This window comes from Drosophila pseudoobscura, chromosome 2, assembly GCF_009870125.1.
Source record: "Drosophila pseudoobscura strain MV-25-SWS-2005 chromosome 2, UCI_Dpse_MV25, whole genome shotgun sequence".
Lineage (NCBI taxonomy): Eukaryota > Metazoa > Arthropoda > Insecta > Diptera > Drosophilidae > Drosophila > Drosophila pseudoobscura.
The window spans coordinates 9,387,585-9,404,177 of NC_046679.1; the positions used below are offsets into that span (position 1 = coordinate 9,387,585).

General features: G+C 44.5%; 2 protein-coding genes across 4 annotated transcripts; both read right to left on the minus strand.

Moving 5' to 3' along the window:
• Positions 1-89: 89 nt before the first annotated feature.
• Klp98A (kinesin-like protein 98A) lies at positions 90-11,665 on the minus strand. Of its 2 annotated transcripts, XM_001358282.4 has the most exons (12): positions 10,815-11,665; positions 7,352-7,575; positions 5,129-5,442; positions 4,903-5,072; positions 4,401-4,830; positions 3,605-4,336; positions 3,365-3,538; positions 3,058-3,180; positions 2,830-2,943; positions 1,717-2,770; positions 1,459-1,637; positions 322-1,391 (listed from the first exon to the last, which is right to left on the minus strand). In XM_001358282.4, the coding sequence occupies exons 1-12, from the start codon at positions 10,859-10,861 to the stop codon at positions 1,149-1,151; spliced, it is 3,804 nt and encodes a 1,267-aa protein (XP_001358319.1). In that variant the 5' UTR covers positions 10,862-11,665; the 3' UTR covers positions 322-1,148. The 2 variants fall into 2 exon arrangements, with proteins under 2 accessions (XP_015037070.1, XP_001358319.1); XM_015181584.2 differs by lacking the exon at positions 3,058-3,180 and having other exon boundaries at positions 90-1,391.
• A 934-nt stretch (positions 11,666-12,599) lies between these two features.
• Positions 12,600-14,198, minus strand: LOC4801190 (solute carrier family 25 member 45). 2 transcript variants are annotated; one of them, XM_001358283.4, is made up of 5 exons: positions 14,044-14,198; positions 13,608-13,720; positions 13,315-13,555; positions 13,141-13,255; positions 12,600-13,087 (listed from the first exon to the last, which is right to left on the minus strand). In XM_001358283.4, exons 1-5 carry the CDS (start codon positions 14,087-14,089, stop codon positions 12,679-12,681), a joined length of 924 nt encoding a protein of 307 aa, XP_001358320.3. In that variant the 5' UTR covers positions 14,090-14,198; the 3' UTR covers positions 12,600-12,678. The 2 variants fall into 2 exon arrangements, with proteins under 2 accessions (XP_001358320.3, XP_015037071.2); XM_015181585.2 differs by lacking the exon at positions 14,044-14,198 and having other exon boundaries at positions 13,315-13,538.
• Between the last annotated feature and the right edge of the window lie 2,395 nt (positions 14,199-16,593).

The window sequence follows — 16,593 nt, forward strand, 5'->3', positions numbered from 1 at the left end:
ATGTGTGCATGTACATAACATTGCATCTACATTTGTATGTAAAATACAAAAAAATACGCGTACTATTAATTAAAACAATATTTAAACACTTTTTGTTGTGTATAATTACGTATATTGTGTATATTTTTGGGCCAGCACACCCGCACACCTACTGTCATCGGTAAATCGGGATTGGCCTGCCCGAGAGAGGGGATTTACGCTATTATTGTTTCACTTATTGCAATCATCATAATATCATAAATCGTGTGTATATAAAGTATTGTATCTAAACGCGTTTCCTTACATTGAACATTTCATGTTTGTTTCATCATTTTCAAGTAGTTGTACTCATAATTAATTTACTAAATAATTGCGACAATCATCAGCTTAAGTGTAAATGCTCTTACATGCTAAATCATATAACCTACTGCCAAATATCTGCCCACCTAGACCCGTCTACAGTGCTCCTGTTTATACATTTATCTTAAGCCTAAGTAGATTGTAGAGTTTGTCAGTTGTTGGATTTGTGTTCGCTTGGATACACGATACAGATTCAGTTACAGATTCAGTGTTGATAACTTTCAATTGATATAATCACAGACTTAATAACTGGAATAACTTTCGGAAGTATTTGTATATTTAACTATCGTTTGAGGAATAATTAACTAATTAAAATGCGCCAGCTAAACAGTGCTTGGGCCAAAATCGAAATACATACCCTTCTGCCATACCATACCATTCCAAACCAATCTAAACAATTCTCAACGTGACATTTTAACAGACATATTTTTGCACTTAGTTCTAGTAATTATCTCAGTGATTGCAACACATTGCCACTGGCAGTTACAGTTTTAGAGTTTTAGAGTTTCAAGTGTGTGTGTGTGTGTGTGTGTGTGTTTAATATAAAGCTCCATTACAGTTACAGTTCATAATAATAACGATTGGTATATATGTATAAAAAAAAGTGGTTGAAAGGACACTGGTGGTCTTACATATCTAGGGGCTTACACTTTAATTTCGCTCTTTTCTATAATTACTCTAATTAGTACATACTTGGGAGATAGCTACTCAAAACAGGTCCATGTTGTCGTTCATATAGCTTAACAGGTAGTACAAATAAATAAAAAGACACACTGTAGGCAGGAGATAATTCAGCAGTAGGTTAACTATTATCCCGTCCCATGCTTCCCGTTCTCGAACAGGCCCTTCTTGAAAAAAGACGACAGCTGGACGAGTGAGGCCCGCGTGAGGCCCGGTCCCCCAGGTCCCTCATATATCGGGCATTGTGGTATCTTCGAGCAGACCACAAAAAGCCGACGTAAGTAGAGCTCCAAAAGGCGTCGACGATGCTTGGCTACTGGCTCGCTGTTCGACGCAAAGAGCTCACGGCGTGGAAATGGTAATGCAGAGATCTACAGTGGGCACAACGTGGTAATAATATAAGTAAATTGTGTGCCTGTTCCTGTTGTGATACGCTACCTTGGCTCCATAGCAGTGCTTCATGCATAAATGCAGCTCCCGGAAGCGACTGTAGCGTCGGAGAATGTTCAGTTTGCCATCGGGCAGGGCGATGCGCACCTCGTACTCGTAGTGCGTCTGCTTGCCAGCTCCACGCATCACAAAGGAGGGTATCGTTATGAAGTGATCGCCGTCAGCCGCTGAATGGGAGAGACATTAAAGAGAAGAAGAGCACATTAAAGTCCAAAGACCATAGGAGAGACAGACTTTGCTACTTACGAAACTCCCGCATAGATGGGCAGGATCTTGTCATGCTGGGTGGATAGATTTGCGATGTGGACTCCTCCATGCTGGTGGGACTCATCACACTCGATCGCATAATGGAGCTCGCCAGCTCGTACTGCCGCTCCATTCCGGACCGCTCGTCGGCACAGCACTGGGCGTGCGCCTCCAAGTCCTGCACGCTCTGGAGCATTTCCTGCTCCATTTGAATGTAGCGTCTCTGCAGATCCTGCAGATCTGCAATTTGCTCATCCAACTGGGTCTTGTTCAGGTCCGTTTCGAGGTTCTTCATGATCAATGCCTTCTGGGCGGCAATCTTGCGGCGCAGCGAGTGCAGCGGACAATAGGGACGCGAGTTATCCGAGTGCCGGCCTAGTTCACAGGAGGAGCAGGAGCCCGTATCCTCGTCACTGGTGCGCACGCTCTGCTTATAATTGTTGAGGTGTCCATTCTGGAGCAGCGCCTGTGTTCGGCTGTCCAGGCACACGCCACTGTCGCTCATAATAGCCTGCGAGCTGGGCGTTGCACTGGGTGCACCACCTCCGGTGCTGGCACTGCCGCAGCCACTGCCACTACCGCTGCTTGGGCCGGCAGTGCAGGTGCGAGAGGCATCCTCGCTGCTGCCTGAAATGTCGTCATCCTTGCGCGTGTCTTCCGCCTCATCCTCTGCCTCGCAGGAGCAGTTGCTGAGCGGCGTCTGTTGGCCCTCCGTGATGGTGGGCGATGAGACAAGCGAGAAATTCGATTGGGCGGTATGGAAGGTATCACAGGTCTCATAAGTGTCCGATTTGGACACATCGTCTGCCTCGTTTGTGCTGGTCGAGGTGGACATGGACAAGGACTTGTTGCTGAGCTGCAGCTTCATAGTCTGCTTCCTGGCACGCATCGCCTGCGCCTCGGCCTCGCTCTCGGCGCGTTCCAGACGCAGTCGTTCTAATTGAGCTTGGATCTCCAGCATGGTCTCATCCACTTTGGCTATCTTGCTGGTGCTGGCATTGAGAATGCGCTCCTTTTCGGCTATTTCCTCATCCAGTTTACGAATTTCCTCATTCTGTAAAGGGGTTTAATGATTCATATACATTTAGGGGGGTTTTTCAGAGTGAGTCTTACATTTCTGCGAACAGTGTCCTTAATAAATTGAGCGGCAAACAGATCCAACGAATCAGAGACCTGCAACAGCAGCTCGTCATTCAGAGGAGTGCCTTCCTCGATCTTCATGCCCATCTATAAAAGATTTGTATTAATATTTTTGGTTGGACACTTAAGGTGTTTCTTTTTCTACGACTAACTACTGTAGGTCTAGGCAAACGAGTTCTAAAACAAAAACAAAGAACAAACCTCGTCCAGTTTGCCACAATCTTGCAGTTCCTGCAATTCTTTCGCTACATACTCAGAGAAATCGCGTTTCTTAGAGTCGAGCTGTGTCTGAAACGCTGAAATTTGTCTACACACAATGTCGATCTAAAACGAAAATGGAACGAACGGAAAAATCATAAGGAACAAAAGCCAGAACATAGGAAATGATAAGTACAGAAAGAGAGAGAGAGAAAAAAGACGGCAGCCAGAGATAGACAGGCATATAACAAGCACGCAAAAGATCAATCCATTCACATTGCATGCCACAGTAAGGATCCGGGAGACGCACCTGAACCTTCTCGTTGGTCTTCTCCCACAGCAGCATATCCTTGCGGGCAACCAGCTCCTGTTCGCGACAATTCAGTAGCTGCAAGCCATCCATCTCCTCCTGCTCCAGGCGTATCAGTTCCTCTGTCAGCTTCCTCACCTTCGTCTTGTATTGGTCGTGCATCTGAACGCGTTCCTATGAACAGAACAGAATAGGTTATCACCTTCTGTTGGGTTCACTGCATTCTCCGCAACCACCTACCACATTCAACTGCTTCAAGGCATTCTCGATGGTGTCGAGAATCTTGCGATTCTCATCCTGCAACTCTGGATCGTCCCGCGACATGGGACGCTGAGGATAATACTGCCGTTCGGGGCGCTTATAGGGCGATGCCCCATCCTCGTCCGAATAAATGCTGCACGTGAGCAGGTTCTCCTTCGACGACGTGATCAGCGACAGTCGCGACATGTCCAGCTGCGATCGACTCAAGTCCTTGCGCAGCTTTGCCGCCTCCGCGGGATTGTTGAAGCGAAAGATGTTCGTGCGTCCCAGCAGTATGATGTCGCCCTGCGAGATCTGCTTGGGTTCGTCAATCAAATGGGCGTTCACCCAGCACTGGGCCAGGGGCCAGGGATGCAGCGTAACCACGCCGCCCTTCAGCACGATACTGCAATGCTGGGCCCGGATTCCGTCGCCCGCCAGCTCGATATCCTGCGACAGCTCCGCCTCCTCGGTGCCAATGCGCGTCTCTCCCTCTTTGAGGCTGTACAGGGTCACGCCGGTGGTCACATCGTTGTGGATGCCAATCAGATGCGGCATCTCCGAGTCGAGGACCACGCCCACACCGGACTTACGCAGACCCAGGCTCTTTTGCTCCTGCAGAATCGACTGGGCCACCTTCCATTTCTCCGTCCACTCTTCGGTGAGCACTTTCTCCTGTGCCTCCTTCTTCTGGAGATCGGCCAATACCTTGAGAGACGGCTGCAATGATTGCTAGAACAAAAGAGTAATCAGAACCAATCGGAAACATCCTGCCGTCCTCTGACTTCTGACTTACAATGTCACCAGCTAGCATGGACTTGAGCTTGTTGATCTCCTCCCTGAGCTCTCGAATCAGCTTCACATGGGAATCCTCATTAACTGTGGGCTTGTTGATGATATTCTTCGCTCGATTGGCGTACCGCAAGGTGCTCAGGGTCTCGCTGTAGTTGCAGTCCGCTGGGGACAGGGCTGCTATCATGATTGTCTTGCTGTTGCCACCCAAACTGTCCTTCAGGAGCCACGTGAGAATCGAGTCGCGATAGGGTATGTACAGCACCCGCTTGCTGGCACTGTTCGGGGTTGTGGCCAGCGTCGAGTTGTTGTGTGCGGCGCTCGTCTGCTCCGCCAACGCGGATATGACGCTGCCCAGCGTCACCAGGGACTTGTTGATGTGCGCCCCCTCCTTCAGGCGCTGACCCGTCGCACCCGTTGCATTGGCACGCTCGCTAAATACCAAACAAAGAAGGGGGAGAGGAGAGTCATTGCGCTTTCTAGAGCTTCATGCTCCGCTTACGCACCTGCCCGCCAGATCGACCAAATGGATCTTCGAGACTGTCTCGCTTGGCATGTCATTCATGAAGACCGCCTGCACAAATGTGATCGTGAAGATGGCGTGACTGCGACTGCTCGTGTCGTTCATGTTTGTGCTGGCCGTGGTGCGTTGCGCATTCCCTCGAGCAATGCATTCCTGCAAGGGACGTACATAATGAGTATCATTAAAAGATCCACTCAAGATTCACTCACCTGAATCTCATCGAAATCGGAGACCGCATGCTGCGACAGATTCTCCACGTAGGGGCCCAGACTCCGATGCTCGCGCACTCTCAGCCCGTGTCCGGTGCTCTGGGCCGCCAGCAGATCCTTCACCCGCTCGTTGTAGATCTCCAGGTAGCTGGCATGCGTGCGATAGCCCGTGCCCGACTCCTGGCCCACGCGCATGCGATTGAACAGCTCCTCGCAGATGCGCGGTATCAGTCCCGGGTTGTTCGGCGTGCCCATCATCGTGAAGGTTTTGCCCGAGCCCGTCTGTCCGTAGGCGAACACACATGCATTGTAGCCTGCAAGAAGCAAATGTTAAAAGGTTACCATCCATTCATTCGAGCGTGTCCATGGGAATGGCACATTCCCACTCTGTCAGCGCATGTCAGGGGAGAAGCTCTGTTGCAAGCGGAGCGATCATGCACACGCAATGTCTGCTCTTTTGCTCAGCTCTAGAGAGTATAGATCTTCCAGACAGATCGATTATGGGGTCTCTGCTGCAACTGGAAATTGCTGGAATGAACTTGAACAAGGTGGAAATGGCAGATAAGCTGATTTTCCACTTTTTGTGACTGTGAGATTTGAATTATCTGCAATGACACTGATCCCATTCAAGTTTAGGGTCAGACCCCAAGCATTCTTCTATCTGTAGCAGACGCTGCTAGTCTCAAGGATAATTATCCACTTAATATTATTTTTTGTGAGTTCGCGGCACCATAAATGGCATTGTTGATGTCATAATACTGATGATTCACCGTCAAAGATGTTGCATTTAAAAAGTCGTGACGAAATCTCTGGCGCCTAGGCGCCCCCCCGCTGGCGGCATCAAGTGTCCGTCAACAGGGAGTCGAGAAAAACAGAAAGTGGAATGGCGTGGCGCGGCGCGGCGTCCCGTGGAGTGGGGAATAGACAGACATATCACGCCCACTGGGCGGTTAACAGAAGTGCGCTCAGGCAGGTGTGTAAGATTAGCTTTTCCATCGTGTCATCTGAGACCGCACAAGTGGCGCAACAACAACTGGCCATCTGTCCAGCGTTTAGGCAGGCAGTCCCCTCGTTCCACATGGCGGAGACTCCGAGACGAGTCATCGGAGCCAGTGGGACGCCACTTGCAGTTTATGCAGTTTGTTTATGGCTTGTTTTCCTAACTGCATAATTCATTCAAATGTTTGTCATTGCCAGGCCCCATGCCCCATCCACTTCCCTGTTGGCCAATCTTCGGCCTCTGCTTGTAATTCAATATTGAAAGCGTGCCAAACAGCAGACGCCAGGCAGCCGACATCCAAGCAGCCGACAGCTGTTCCATTTCGCTTGCCATTTTCCGTTTCTGTTGTGGGCGAAAGTTTTTTGTTTTTTGTTTCTTTTTTTTGTTTTATTTGTTGCTTAGTTTCGTTACCCTTGAAGTGGGAGGGGTGGGGGGGGTATTACAATTGGAAGCATCTCCGGTTCTGCAAAAGCCATTTCCGGCTGAATAAAACATGCCTTTTCTTCTGATTTCCTTGGGCATAAACTACAACAAAGGAGTTGCTCATAGTCTTTGGAAGGGTATCCAAAGAGTCTGCCTTCCTTTTCAGGTTTGCAATGAAATAATAAATTAGTTTTTGCTCAAGTGAAAGCGCGTTAAAAAAAAACTACGCATTAATTGCAGGGAAAATCTTTGCCAGGCACGTGACACCCAGGCGGTGGCCATCAATCGATCAAATCTAGCCCCCAAGGCCGCCAGAGGGGCGCTCAGCCTGATGACTCCTCCTCCTCCACTCGAGTGGCATCCAGCCGGCAGCCGGAAATTTGCATGATTATTCCAAGCGGCGCATAAAGATTCATTCGAGTCGAAGTTTGGTCTTGGGTTGTGTGTACAGTGGAGCTCCTATTTTTAGACCCAAATGTTGTTTACAATAAGGAACATTTTGGGGGAAACCATCCCCCTCCCCTCCCCACCTTCGGCCATGGCAAAGCCAATAAGCAGACGCACAAGGAAAATGTAAACAAAACCGTAAGTGCAGGCAAACAGAAAAGCGAAAAAAGAGAAAACTCTCGGCTGTTGTGGGTGTCTCTGTGTGTGGCTAATGGGAAAAATCTAGCTGTCATGTGGCACAGACCCCGTGAAAACGGGGGGCAATTAGTTGGGCGGAGGTTAATGCGTCACGGGACAGACAGCCATCCGGATGGGGGGTGCGGGGTGCCATCGCGGGGTGGAGCGTCTCTCACCTTCGTAGGCACAATCGACCACATCGTTGCCGAGATCGCTGTACACCTGCTCCTGGGTGGCAAAGTGCGGATCCTCGGCATCGAACGACCAATACGAGTAGTCGAAGGTGAAGTCATGATGATTGTCCCGTCCGGCATCGCGGATCGACTGCAGCCGGGGCTTCATCAGGCGCGTCTGCTTGCCCTCCATCTCCATGATGAGCTGTGCGTCCATGTCATTCTCGCTGCAACAAAGAAAAAAGACAGATGAGAAGATGACATTTTCATTTATTATCTGTTTAAAATAATTGGCGGCCTTGGTGGGTTGATGGAGAGCTATTGTTGCGATTTTATATAACTTTCCGACCGGCTCCCTGCCTTCCCTTCCATCTCCCCATTTTAACTACTTTCCGTGTCGGAATAAAGCTATTTTTACTTCAACAAAAAACAACAGCAGCTCATAAATATTCCTATTAACGATTTTTGCATGCCCTAAACAAATTCCCGCCCCTTTCTGCCACCCGTTGGAGGTGCCCTGCCCTGCCCTGCCCTGCCCTGCCCTGCAATCCAATTGACATATTCCACTGGCAGCTCCAAATACAGTCTAGAGCTCTGGTGCTCTGTGATCGGGCGACAGCTACAAATTATAAATGAAAATCCGGTTTGCAGGGCATAATAAAATGCTGGAAAACTTGATTGCAACATCAAAAGGAAAAGCGACGCAAATGAAAGAGACGGAAAAACCAGGCATAGAACATTTCGTTCGTTCCAAGATGGAGGGGAAACAAGCAAAGCGGAGAAGCGGAAAAACGGGGAACCGGTTGACTTGAGTTCATAGGGGCACCCCCACACACACACACACACACAGATGCATGGTATATACTCGAGCATTCAAGAAAATAAACAGAAGAGCCATCATCCGCGATGCCACACAAACAATTCAATGGAATGATAGCCAGAGAGCATTTTGCTGCCTCTTCAGAACTCTATTCTATCATAGGGGTCATATCTATCAGAAGTAAGAGAGGAAAACCTATTGGAAAAGAGAGACTCGAAAAAAGTAGACGATTTCTAGTAGATACATATGTAGATCCCATTGTCCCAAGCCCTTTTTCTATGGCATCTCGACTAGAATTTGTTAGAGTATGATCCCAGAAGTGTTCTACAATTATTCTAGTATAATTGTAGTATTATTTTTGTATTATTGCAGTATTATTCCAATATCATTTCCTCTAGGAGTTTTCTGGTATTAATATCCCAGTAGTTTTCTACGTTTATTTATGTTTTTATTACCCAGAATTTATTAGTATTTTTTTACTATTTCTTTAGTACGATTCATGTATGTTTTCTAGTATTTTTCTAGTATTTTTTCTAGTATTTTTCTAGGATTATTTGAGTAGTAATCAAGTACGATTCTGGAATGTTTTTTAGTCCTATGCTAGTATTTTTTTAGAATTATTTATTTATTTACAAAATGAATTAAATCATTATAATATAAAACTAAAAGGCTTTCTAACAAATAGACCTTCGGCTCGTCTTTAGAGCTATTTTTGTATCATTTTAGTATTTTTTTTTATCAATTTTTTTGTATCATAGTTTTCTGAACATTTGAAGGATGAATTAATTGCTGATAAGCTTACCCAGAAATGGGAATTACACAAGTAATTAAAGTAAACAAATACATATTTATGTTGTGGACTAGAAAAAGGCATTACTTTATTGTTTGAAAGAAATAATCTCTTTTTTCCCCATTTATATTTTTTACTCTCAAGATCATTTATCTCCAGAGACGTGAGAGTTTTTGCTGAACTTTTTCGTTGCTAATTGCAGAGAAAACCAAAATAGCTAGCATTTGAAAGAAACCCAGGCTGCCAGTCATTTCCGCCTCGAAACGATCCATTTTCCAAAGCAAAAATTCCTGCCATTCTCGACTATTACAAGGGTATTTACGAATCGGTCTAACATTCGCTCCCATTCTCGGCAGTCACTGCAATGTCTTGTCCCATTTCAAGCGGCAGTTTTAGGTCATTCCTCTCTTTGCCCCATAGCGTGGCATGATTGCGCTGCTCCACTTGGCCGTTCTCCGCTCTGCTCTATGTGGCTGTGGCTGTGGCACTTTTCGGTTCTCAGTGCGTTTGAGTGGTTTTAATTCGTTAATCTTTGGCCCGTTGTGGAGAGCAGACATCGCAGAGCCAGAGATTACAGGAATGAGAGCTGCTTGAGCGGGATTTTGGATTGTGCATTCGCTCGTACTGACAATTCCGAGAGGCGACTGCGTTGATTCATGTCTCGAATTAAACATTCATGCAGCCACTAAAAACGAACAAAAATTGTTTGTCAGAGCCGTGAGTCATGAGGCATATACAATCCATTATGAGAGAAATATGGGAACTTGTTTTGGTTTCGGATTCGTGCTAAAAATTCGCTCAAAACTCGTAGATGTGTGTGCGAGTGTTTTTACGAATCAAATTTGGGTGCAATAAACATACTCGTACTTGTAGATAATTATTGTAGGTTTTTCCTTCTTCTTTTTTTTGTTTTGCGAACACTCGGTCGATTCAGTCGGCACTCTAGCATGACTGCGATGGAGGAGAGCCGTGGAAATGTGCCCGTTTGGAGGCTAACCGAACACACAGATGAACCAATGGTATCCAATGGATGGATCTGGGCAACAGTGGAGTGCTTTGCATAAGTCCACTACTACGATAACGATGATGTCACAACTTCAAAGCGGAGCCCCCGGCGGGAGTTGCTATTATAATTACAGTTTTTGTTGTTTGTTTGGTCGGTTTCAGGCACAATTAACACACGAGAGAAAACCTATAAAAAATAGCTTATATTTTGCTTATGTGTGTGATGTTTTTGGCGAGTTTTATATCGAATGTGCGAGGAGATGAATGACATCATTACACGGGTTCCTTCCATCTTTCTTTGTTTGGCAGCAGTTCACTTTTGTCCTCTCTTTCTGTCTGTCTTTCGCTTTGTACGCAAGTAACTGTGCCAAAAGCAATGACCGCTGCGCCACAGATAGACAAGATAAAGACACAGCAACAACAGCAATAACAGAAAGAGTAAAAAAAGGTAAATGTTCGCTGGCGGTTCGAAGAATTACAACAACAGCAAAAGAGCGGTACTAGAATGGGGCTTCAGGCAGACAGACAGACAGACAGACACATTGGGCAAGCCCACATCAGACACGCCATTACAGGCCATTACACGCCATTCTCCAAAGTAATAGTTGGCTAACCAAAAACCAAAAATAAATCAAGACCTTCCACGTTCTATGGCAATCCCGTGGCAGTCGACGGCCTTGCAAATCGAAAAGCTGCTCCTATTGAGAGAGCTCTAGCCATATGTAAATCTCAATTTAATCAGAGGAAATGCAACAGTTCGTCCACGCATTAGGGGGCGTTCTATAAACATCCACTTTATCGCTGGTCTGGACAAACACTCTCCAACACTCTACCCTAATCCCGCCGCTTACCGAGTGTTAAAGGGGCGAACCCTCACGGCAACCTTGAGCGATGACATTTCGGTGGTGGTTGTTCCTCGGATTCTTGTACTCCTTTTTTTCCTATTGGATCTGAAGCTATGTGCCGTTCACGGGGGTGGGTGCGCGGTACAGTATATCCAGATTCAGATTTTTGCAGACAGGTTTGTCCACTGCCACGAGCCACGTAATTTGAATCGAGTGGGGAGGTGTGTGGCGTTCTTAGGAGGGGGGGGACTATGCGAAGCACTTCGATAATGGTGAACACACTTTGTGTATTTTGTTTTCTTTTCTGTTTTCTCTGGCCTTCTTGGCCTTGTTTTAGTTTGTTTTTCTTTTGCCTTTCTTGTGCACCGACGCACCACCGTTGTGCCTTATGTCGAGCAGCAGCAGCAGCGCTCCGCTGTCCACGACTTCTTGGCCGTACTTTGCGCGCCTCCGCAGACAACTGCACATAATACTCGTACTAATAATGATGATTGTGCGCAATATAATTTCGATTCACTTCCACTGGCACCTTGGGCAGTCATCATTATTATTTGATTAATTGTTTAGCAGCAGCAGGGAGCAGGCATAAGTATCTGCTTGCTGCCTCTGCATTGGATTTCTGTTAAGTTTTGGAGGGGCACGAGCACCACCGCATGAAAATTGCGCTGTAAATGCCTTAACACACATCATTAAAGGCACACGCGTTAATCGCAGCGCAAAAAACAACGAACCGTGCACTATTTACTTTCTTCACAATCTTTTATCTTCAATCTTCAAATATGCGTTCGCGATGTTGTCGTCTTGAAAAATTTTTTTGTACAAATTGTTTTTGTTGGCCACAGTGTGACCGCCGAATTTTTGATAAAATATGCCGTCTGACCATCAGAAATATACCAAAATATACCAATGAATTAAAAAATATACCGTAGATAAACAGACGAATTTAAAATCTATTTTACATATTCCTCGTGTTTGATATTCCGCTGATTACTAGCTAGTTGGTATATTTAGCCATGCCCACATAGTTTTATACAATTAGAATGGGACTTATATTGACTACCGGTTATAACCGATTCAAATAAATACCGAAATATACGGTCTCATTTTCAAAATATACCGACGAATTCTTCATATTCCTCGCTTTTGAAATTCCGTCGAATATTACTAGCTATCTAGATATCTCAGCCCTGCCCACATAATTTTATCCGATTAATGAATAAATTTTCTACTTGACTTGCTTGTTTTAAGTACTTAACTTGTTTTCGTACTACGGCGATTGCTTTGATTGTTTTTGCCTTAATTTTGGTGCACAACAATGAACCACTCAACTAATGAACCAATGACCAATAAATCAATGAACCAATGAAAACATGAACCAATAAACCAATCAATCCATCCATTGATTTGATCAATCCATCAATCCATCTATCAATCTGCCAGTCTATCATTCCATCAATCTGTCAATCTATCAGTCATCAATCAATCTAGATTGTTGGATTGGTAGATTGATGGATTGATAGATTGATGTATTGATGGATATATAGATTGATGGATTGATTTATTAATGAACTGATGGATTGATGGATTGCTAGATATTGGTTCATTGCTTGATTTGTTGATAATCGAAAAACAGCCATTAACACGTATGTTGCAGCACTGCTACTGTCTTTTGAATTCAAACGAGGGGGAAAGTTTTATACCGTTTATACGTTTATACCCGATACTTAGTCAGTATGGCTCTCCTCCGGCAGACGCCGCTCATCCAATACTCATTCTGAGTATCTGGTATAATTATGCTTCAAATCGTTTTATTAGCAAAATAAATGTGCAGTAAATATGAATATAAATATTTAAAAACTAGATAAAGCTCTCAATCACTTGCAACCATGCTCCTTTTGTCGTACGTATGACACCACTCCAGGGCATACTCGTACCCCAAGAAGGTGGCCGCATTGAAGGGCACAGCCCTGGCGACCAGCATCCAGCTGCCGCGAAAGATGCTCCTCCATCCGTAGGCTCTGTAGTTGACCTTTACACAGTGGAAGATGCCGCGGAATTTGTGATTCTCGTCGGCCTGCATCAGCGTCTTCACGACATCGAATGGAATGACACACACCCAAGAGATAACCCCGGCCCAGGCGCCGGCCAATGTGGTGATCAACAGATTCACATTCGAGCCATCCGGATGGCTACGCCGCTTGCGCACAAAGTCTCGTGTGTCCAGATAATCAACGGCCTGACGGTAGGCCAGCATATAGATGCCATAGGGCAGGACATCGCTGCGGGAAACAGGGATAAGATGAGGCATTTTCAGGGTACTTCTCGTACTAACCGACACATCATGGGAAGGAGACCCCGATAGAGGCCAGAGAGGCCATCTGTCTTGACAATCCGTTTGAATGTGCCAAAGGCTGTACGTCGCTGGCCATAAAGATAGTCATTATAGTCTGTTGAAACAGAAGGATTTATCAAACTCTTTCCGAATGGGAATGACTGAAGCACTCACAGCATTGCGTCTGCAGGCGGACTTTTATCAGCTCCATGGGACAGGCGATGAAGGACTGCACGAAACCGGCCACCGATCCGGCGAGGAACATGTTGTGGTACTCCAGCTGCTCCCGCTGGTAGTCGCTGTGGCACACCTTCCGCAGCTGCCGCAGGTGGTTGCCATAGATCCCGAACAGCAGCGAGTTGATGGCCCCCGTCGAGATGAATGGGAAGAACATGCCCCTGTAGAAACCGTTGATCTTTAAAAGGATTGCTGACCGGCCAGTCTCCTGCGTTCTGCCAAGTACTTACCCCATTGTTGCGTCTGTAGATCTGATGGACAGCCGTCTGGACGGAGGAATTGGATGCCTGCTGCCATACCTTGATCGTGTCGAGCGGATGGGCCACCACCACGCCGCAGGCACCTATGTTATGCGGATGAGATCAAACGGATGGCCGTACATAGATTAAATGTTAATTAAAATTCCCATCATGCCGCATGACCAGCGCACATGTAGCATGTTGCATGTTGCTGCCTGCCAAAAAATTCGACCACCGCACACAGAAATAAGCCTCGCGGATCAGGGGCGCCGCACGTGAACTTGACCATGGCGCCCGTTGGCTGGTGCTCTCTCAACAAGTGGCACACATCTGGCTCACAGCCATTGCGTCATCCGTTGTGCATCTCCCAACTCTCCTCTCCCGACTCCTTGGATTTCCCTCATAGTTGCTGCTTCAATTTACTTACCTCCAAAGCATCCGGCCACGAAATCACAATAGTTTTCCCACTTCATCAAGGATGATGGCCAGGAGTTGGTGGAAACTTTGAAAATTGATTTTTCTCGCTTTGCGTTTGACGGCACTGCACTTTTGCAACGGCAGCGACCAACTGCATTCGCTAGCTTTTGTTTCGATGTTGCAAAAGCTCAAAAGCTTAAAAACTACATAAAAGCGACCAGAAGGAGCCACCTATTGGTCAAGTGTTTGCAATGTGTCAATCAAAGCTTAAGTTTAGTGGAAATAAAGATTGACTTATACTATATTCTAAAAGGAAATTCAATCTATAAGTTATGGTTTTTGGTATTTTGCTAGAATAAGCGAGGGCTATCTTTTGTTAGCTTTGGATAACACAGGCTTAAATAACGGTTATACAACTTTAGATGGATCTTTCAATGACCCAATGAAATTGTTTAGCTGTACAAATTGCCCATAATCGAACGGACACAAACGACTATACCCTTTCGACTCTACAAATGCAGGGTATAAAAAGCTTTCAGGCCCAAATACAAAAGCTGACCGCCACACAACCATCTCATTTCATCCCATCTCTTGTAAAGTTTTCAAAATAAAACGAAATAAATTGTTATATTTTTTATTTATTAATTTTTTTATTGTTGATTGATCTCTTTGCTTCTTTTCGCGCCGCTTTCATGTCCATCCTCATGCATTTTGCTTGTGTGTTTTTCTCATGTTATATTTTAATTTTTGTTTTGTTTTTTTTTTCATTTATTCCTTTTATTTTTTGGTTAATTCTGCTTGCAGCTAAATATTTGTTTTTTGCAATTTTTTTTTTTGTTTTGTTTTACTTTTATGCTGCTCTTCTGCTGCGCATTTATTTGCCCTTAGGTTTTTGCTTCTTCATTCGCGTTCATTTCATTCTGTTTCTGGAGTCTCGAAAGCAAATCATCAACTAAAAAACCTTTGTGTGTTTCTTCGAATGCTTCGAATGTATATATACTTTTGTTTAAATATATATTTATGTATATATACCTACATATATATATGTATATATATATTTATTCCCATTTATTTTCTCATATCTTGTTTCGTGTGTGTAATTATAATTTACTCTTTATATTTACTCTCAGCATAAGATTTTGTTTAGTTGTGTGATTGAGTGATTGATTGTGTACCTGTATGAGTGAGTGTATGTATGTGTGTGTGAGTGTGTCTGTGTGTGTGTGTGTAGTACAGTGTGCCTTCAATCCATGAAAACATATCGAAATATCCTCGCACAACACTGTCCTGCAGAACAGAACTAAAAGATTAATAATAATAGCATGTGTCCTCATATTCATTCATCATATAAGATAGGTTTTCATTTCTTTTATACAAGTCTAGAACATAAGAAAATACGTACATAATTCACATATATTTTTCCATTTTTCCATTATCCCTTATGCTCTTCCATCATCATCATCATCATCATCCACTTATCCGATTTGTTAGTATCCATAGTATTTTGTTTTTAAATTGTTTTTAAGCGCTTTAACTATCTTTTTTGCTCTTATTGTGGTTTGGGGTTTTTTCTTCTTTAAGTTATTTTTTATTTAATTTTTTTGTTTACCTTTTGCAACGTTGTTAATGCGACTTTATTCTTTTAGTACACTTCTTTAGTACAGGGTTTTTGTTGTTGTCTCTAAAAGTACTTAACGAGTTTTGCTTTTGCATTTTTTTTGCTTATACCATCATCATGATCTGTCATCATCATCATCTGTCCGATCCTAAGCATAGCTACATACTGGCTACTACATTTTAACATGCTCGATTTATAGTTTATACATAGTACATATAAATACAATAATAGAAACTATAGTTAAGTTTACCATACAAGTTATTGAAAGCAGATACAGATACAGATACAGATACTAAACCGATTGATTAACTCAGGGTGCAACGGAAAACGACGATCACAAGAATACAAACGCAAATACGGAACGCAAATCATTACACGAAGGGACACTTATGCTCGACTTTAACGAGTACAGTTCTATATCCGTTTTTCATTTCAACATTTGTTTTTTACATTTCATCATTCTCTATATAATAATGCTGCGTTTTTGTTTTTTTCTCTGATTGGCATCCTATGTGAGCTTCTTCAAACATTAACTAGAGATGGTTGGGCCATGCCATGGTGTATGGAGACGGGGGGGTGGTGGTGCCTGGTGTCTGGGTGTTTTATGGTTTGGGAATTACGCGATATTGCTGTGTGGACTCTCCCTGTGGTCCTGTTCTTGGTTTTTGGTTTTGTTTCTGTGTGTTCCGTCTTTAAAGGCAGTTAAGACCTAACTTCAGTGTCTATTGCTTATCAATGGCTATCCTTGGGCTTTCGCTCTTTAGCTTTCGGTTTTAATTTCGTTTAATTACACGCTAATATAAAGATGCAAAACTTTCTTACACACGTTGCTTAGTATTTAGGCCGTATGGGTTCTTCCCTCAATTTCCTCTCTTTCTCCTGCCGCTGCGACGACCCTTTATACGATTCGGTTTACCCCTCACTCTGCTATCTGCTGCTTCC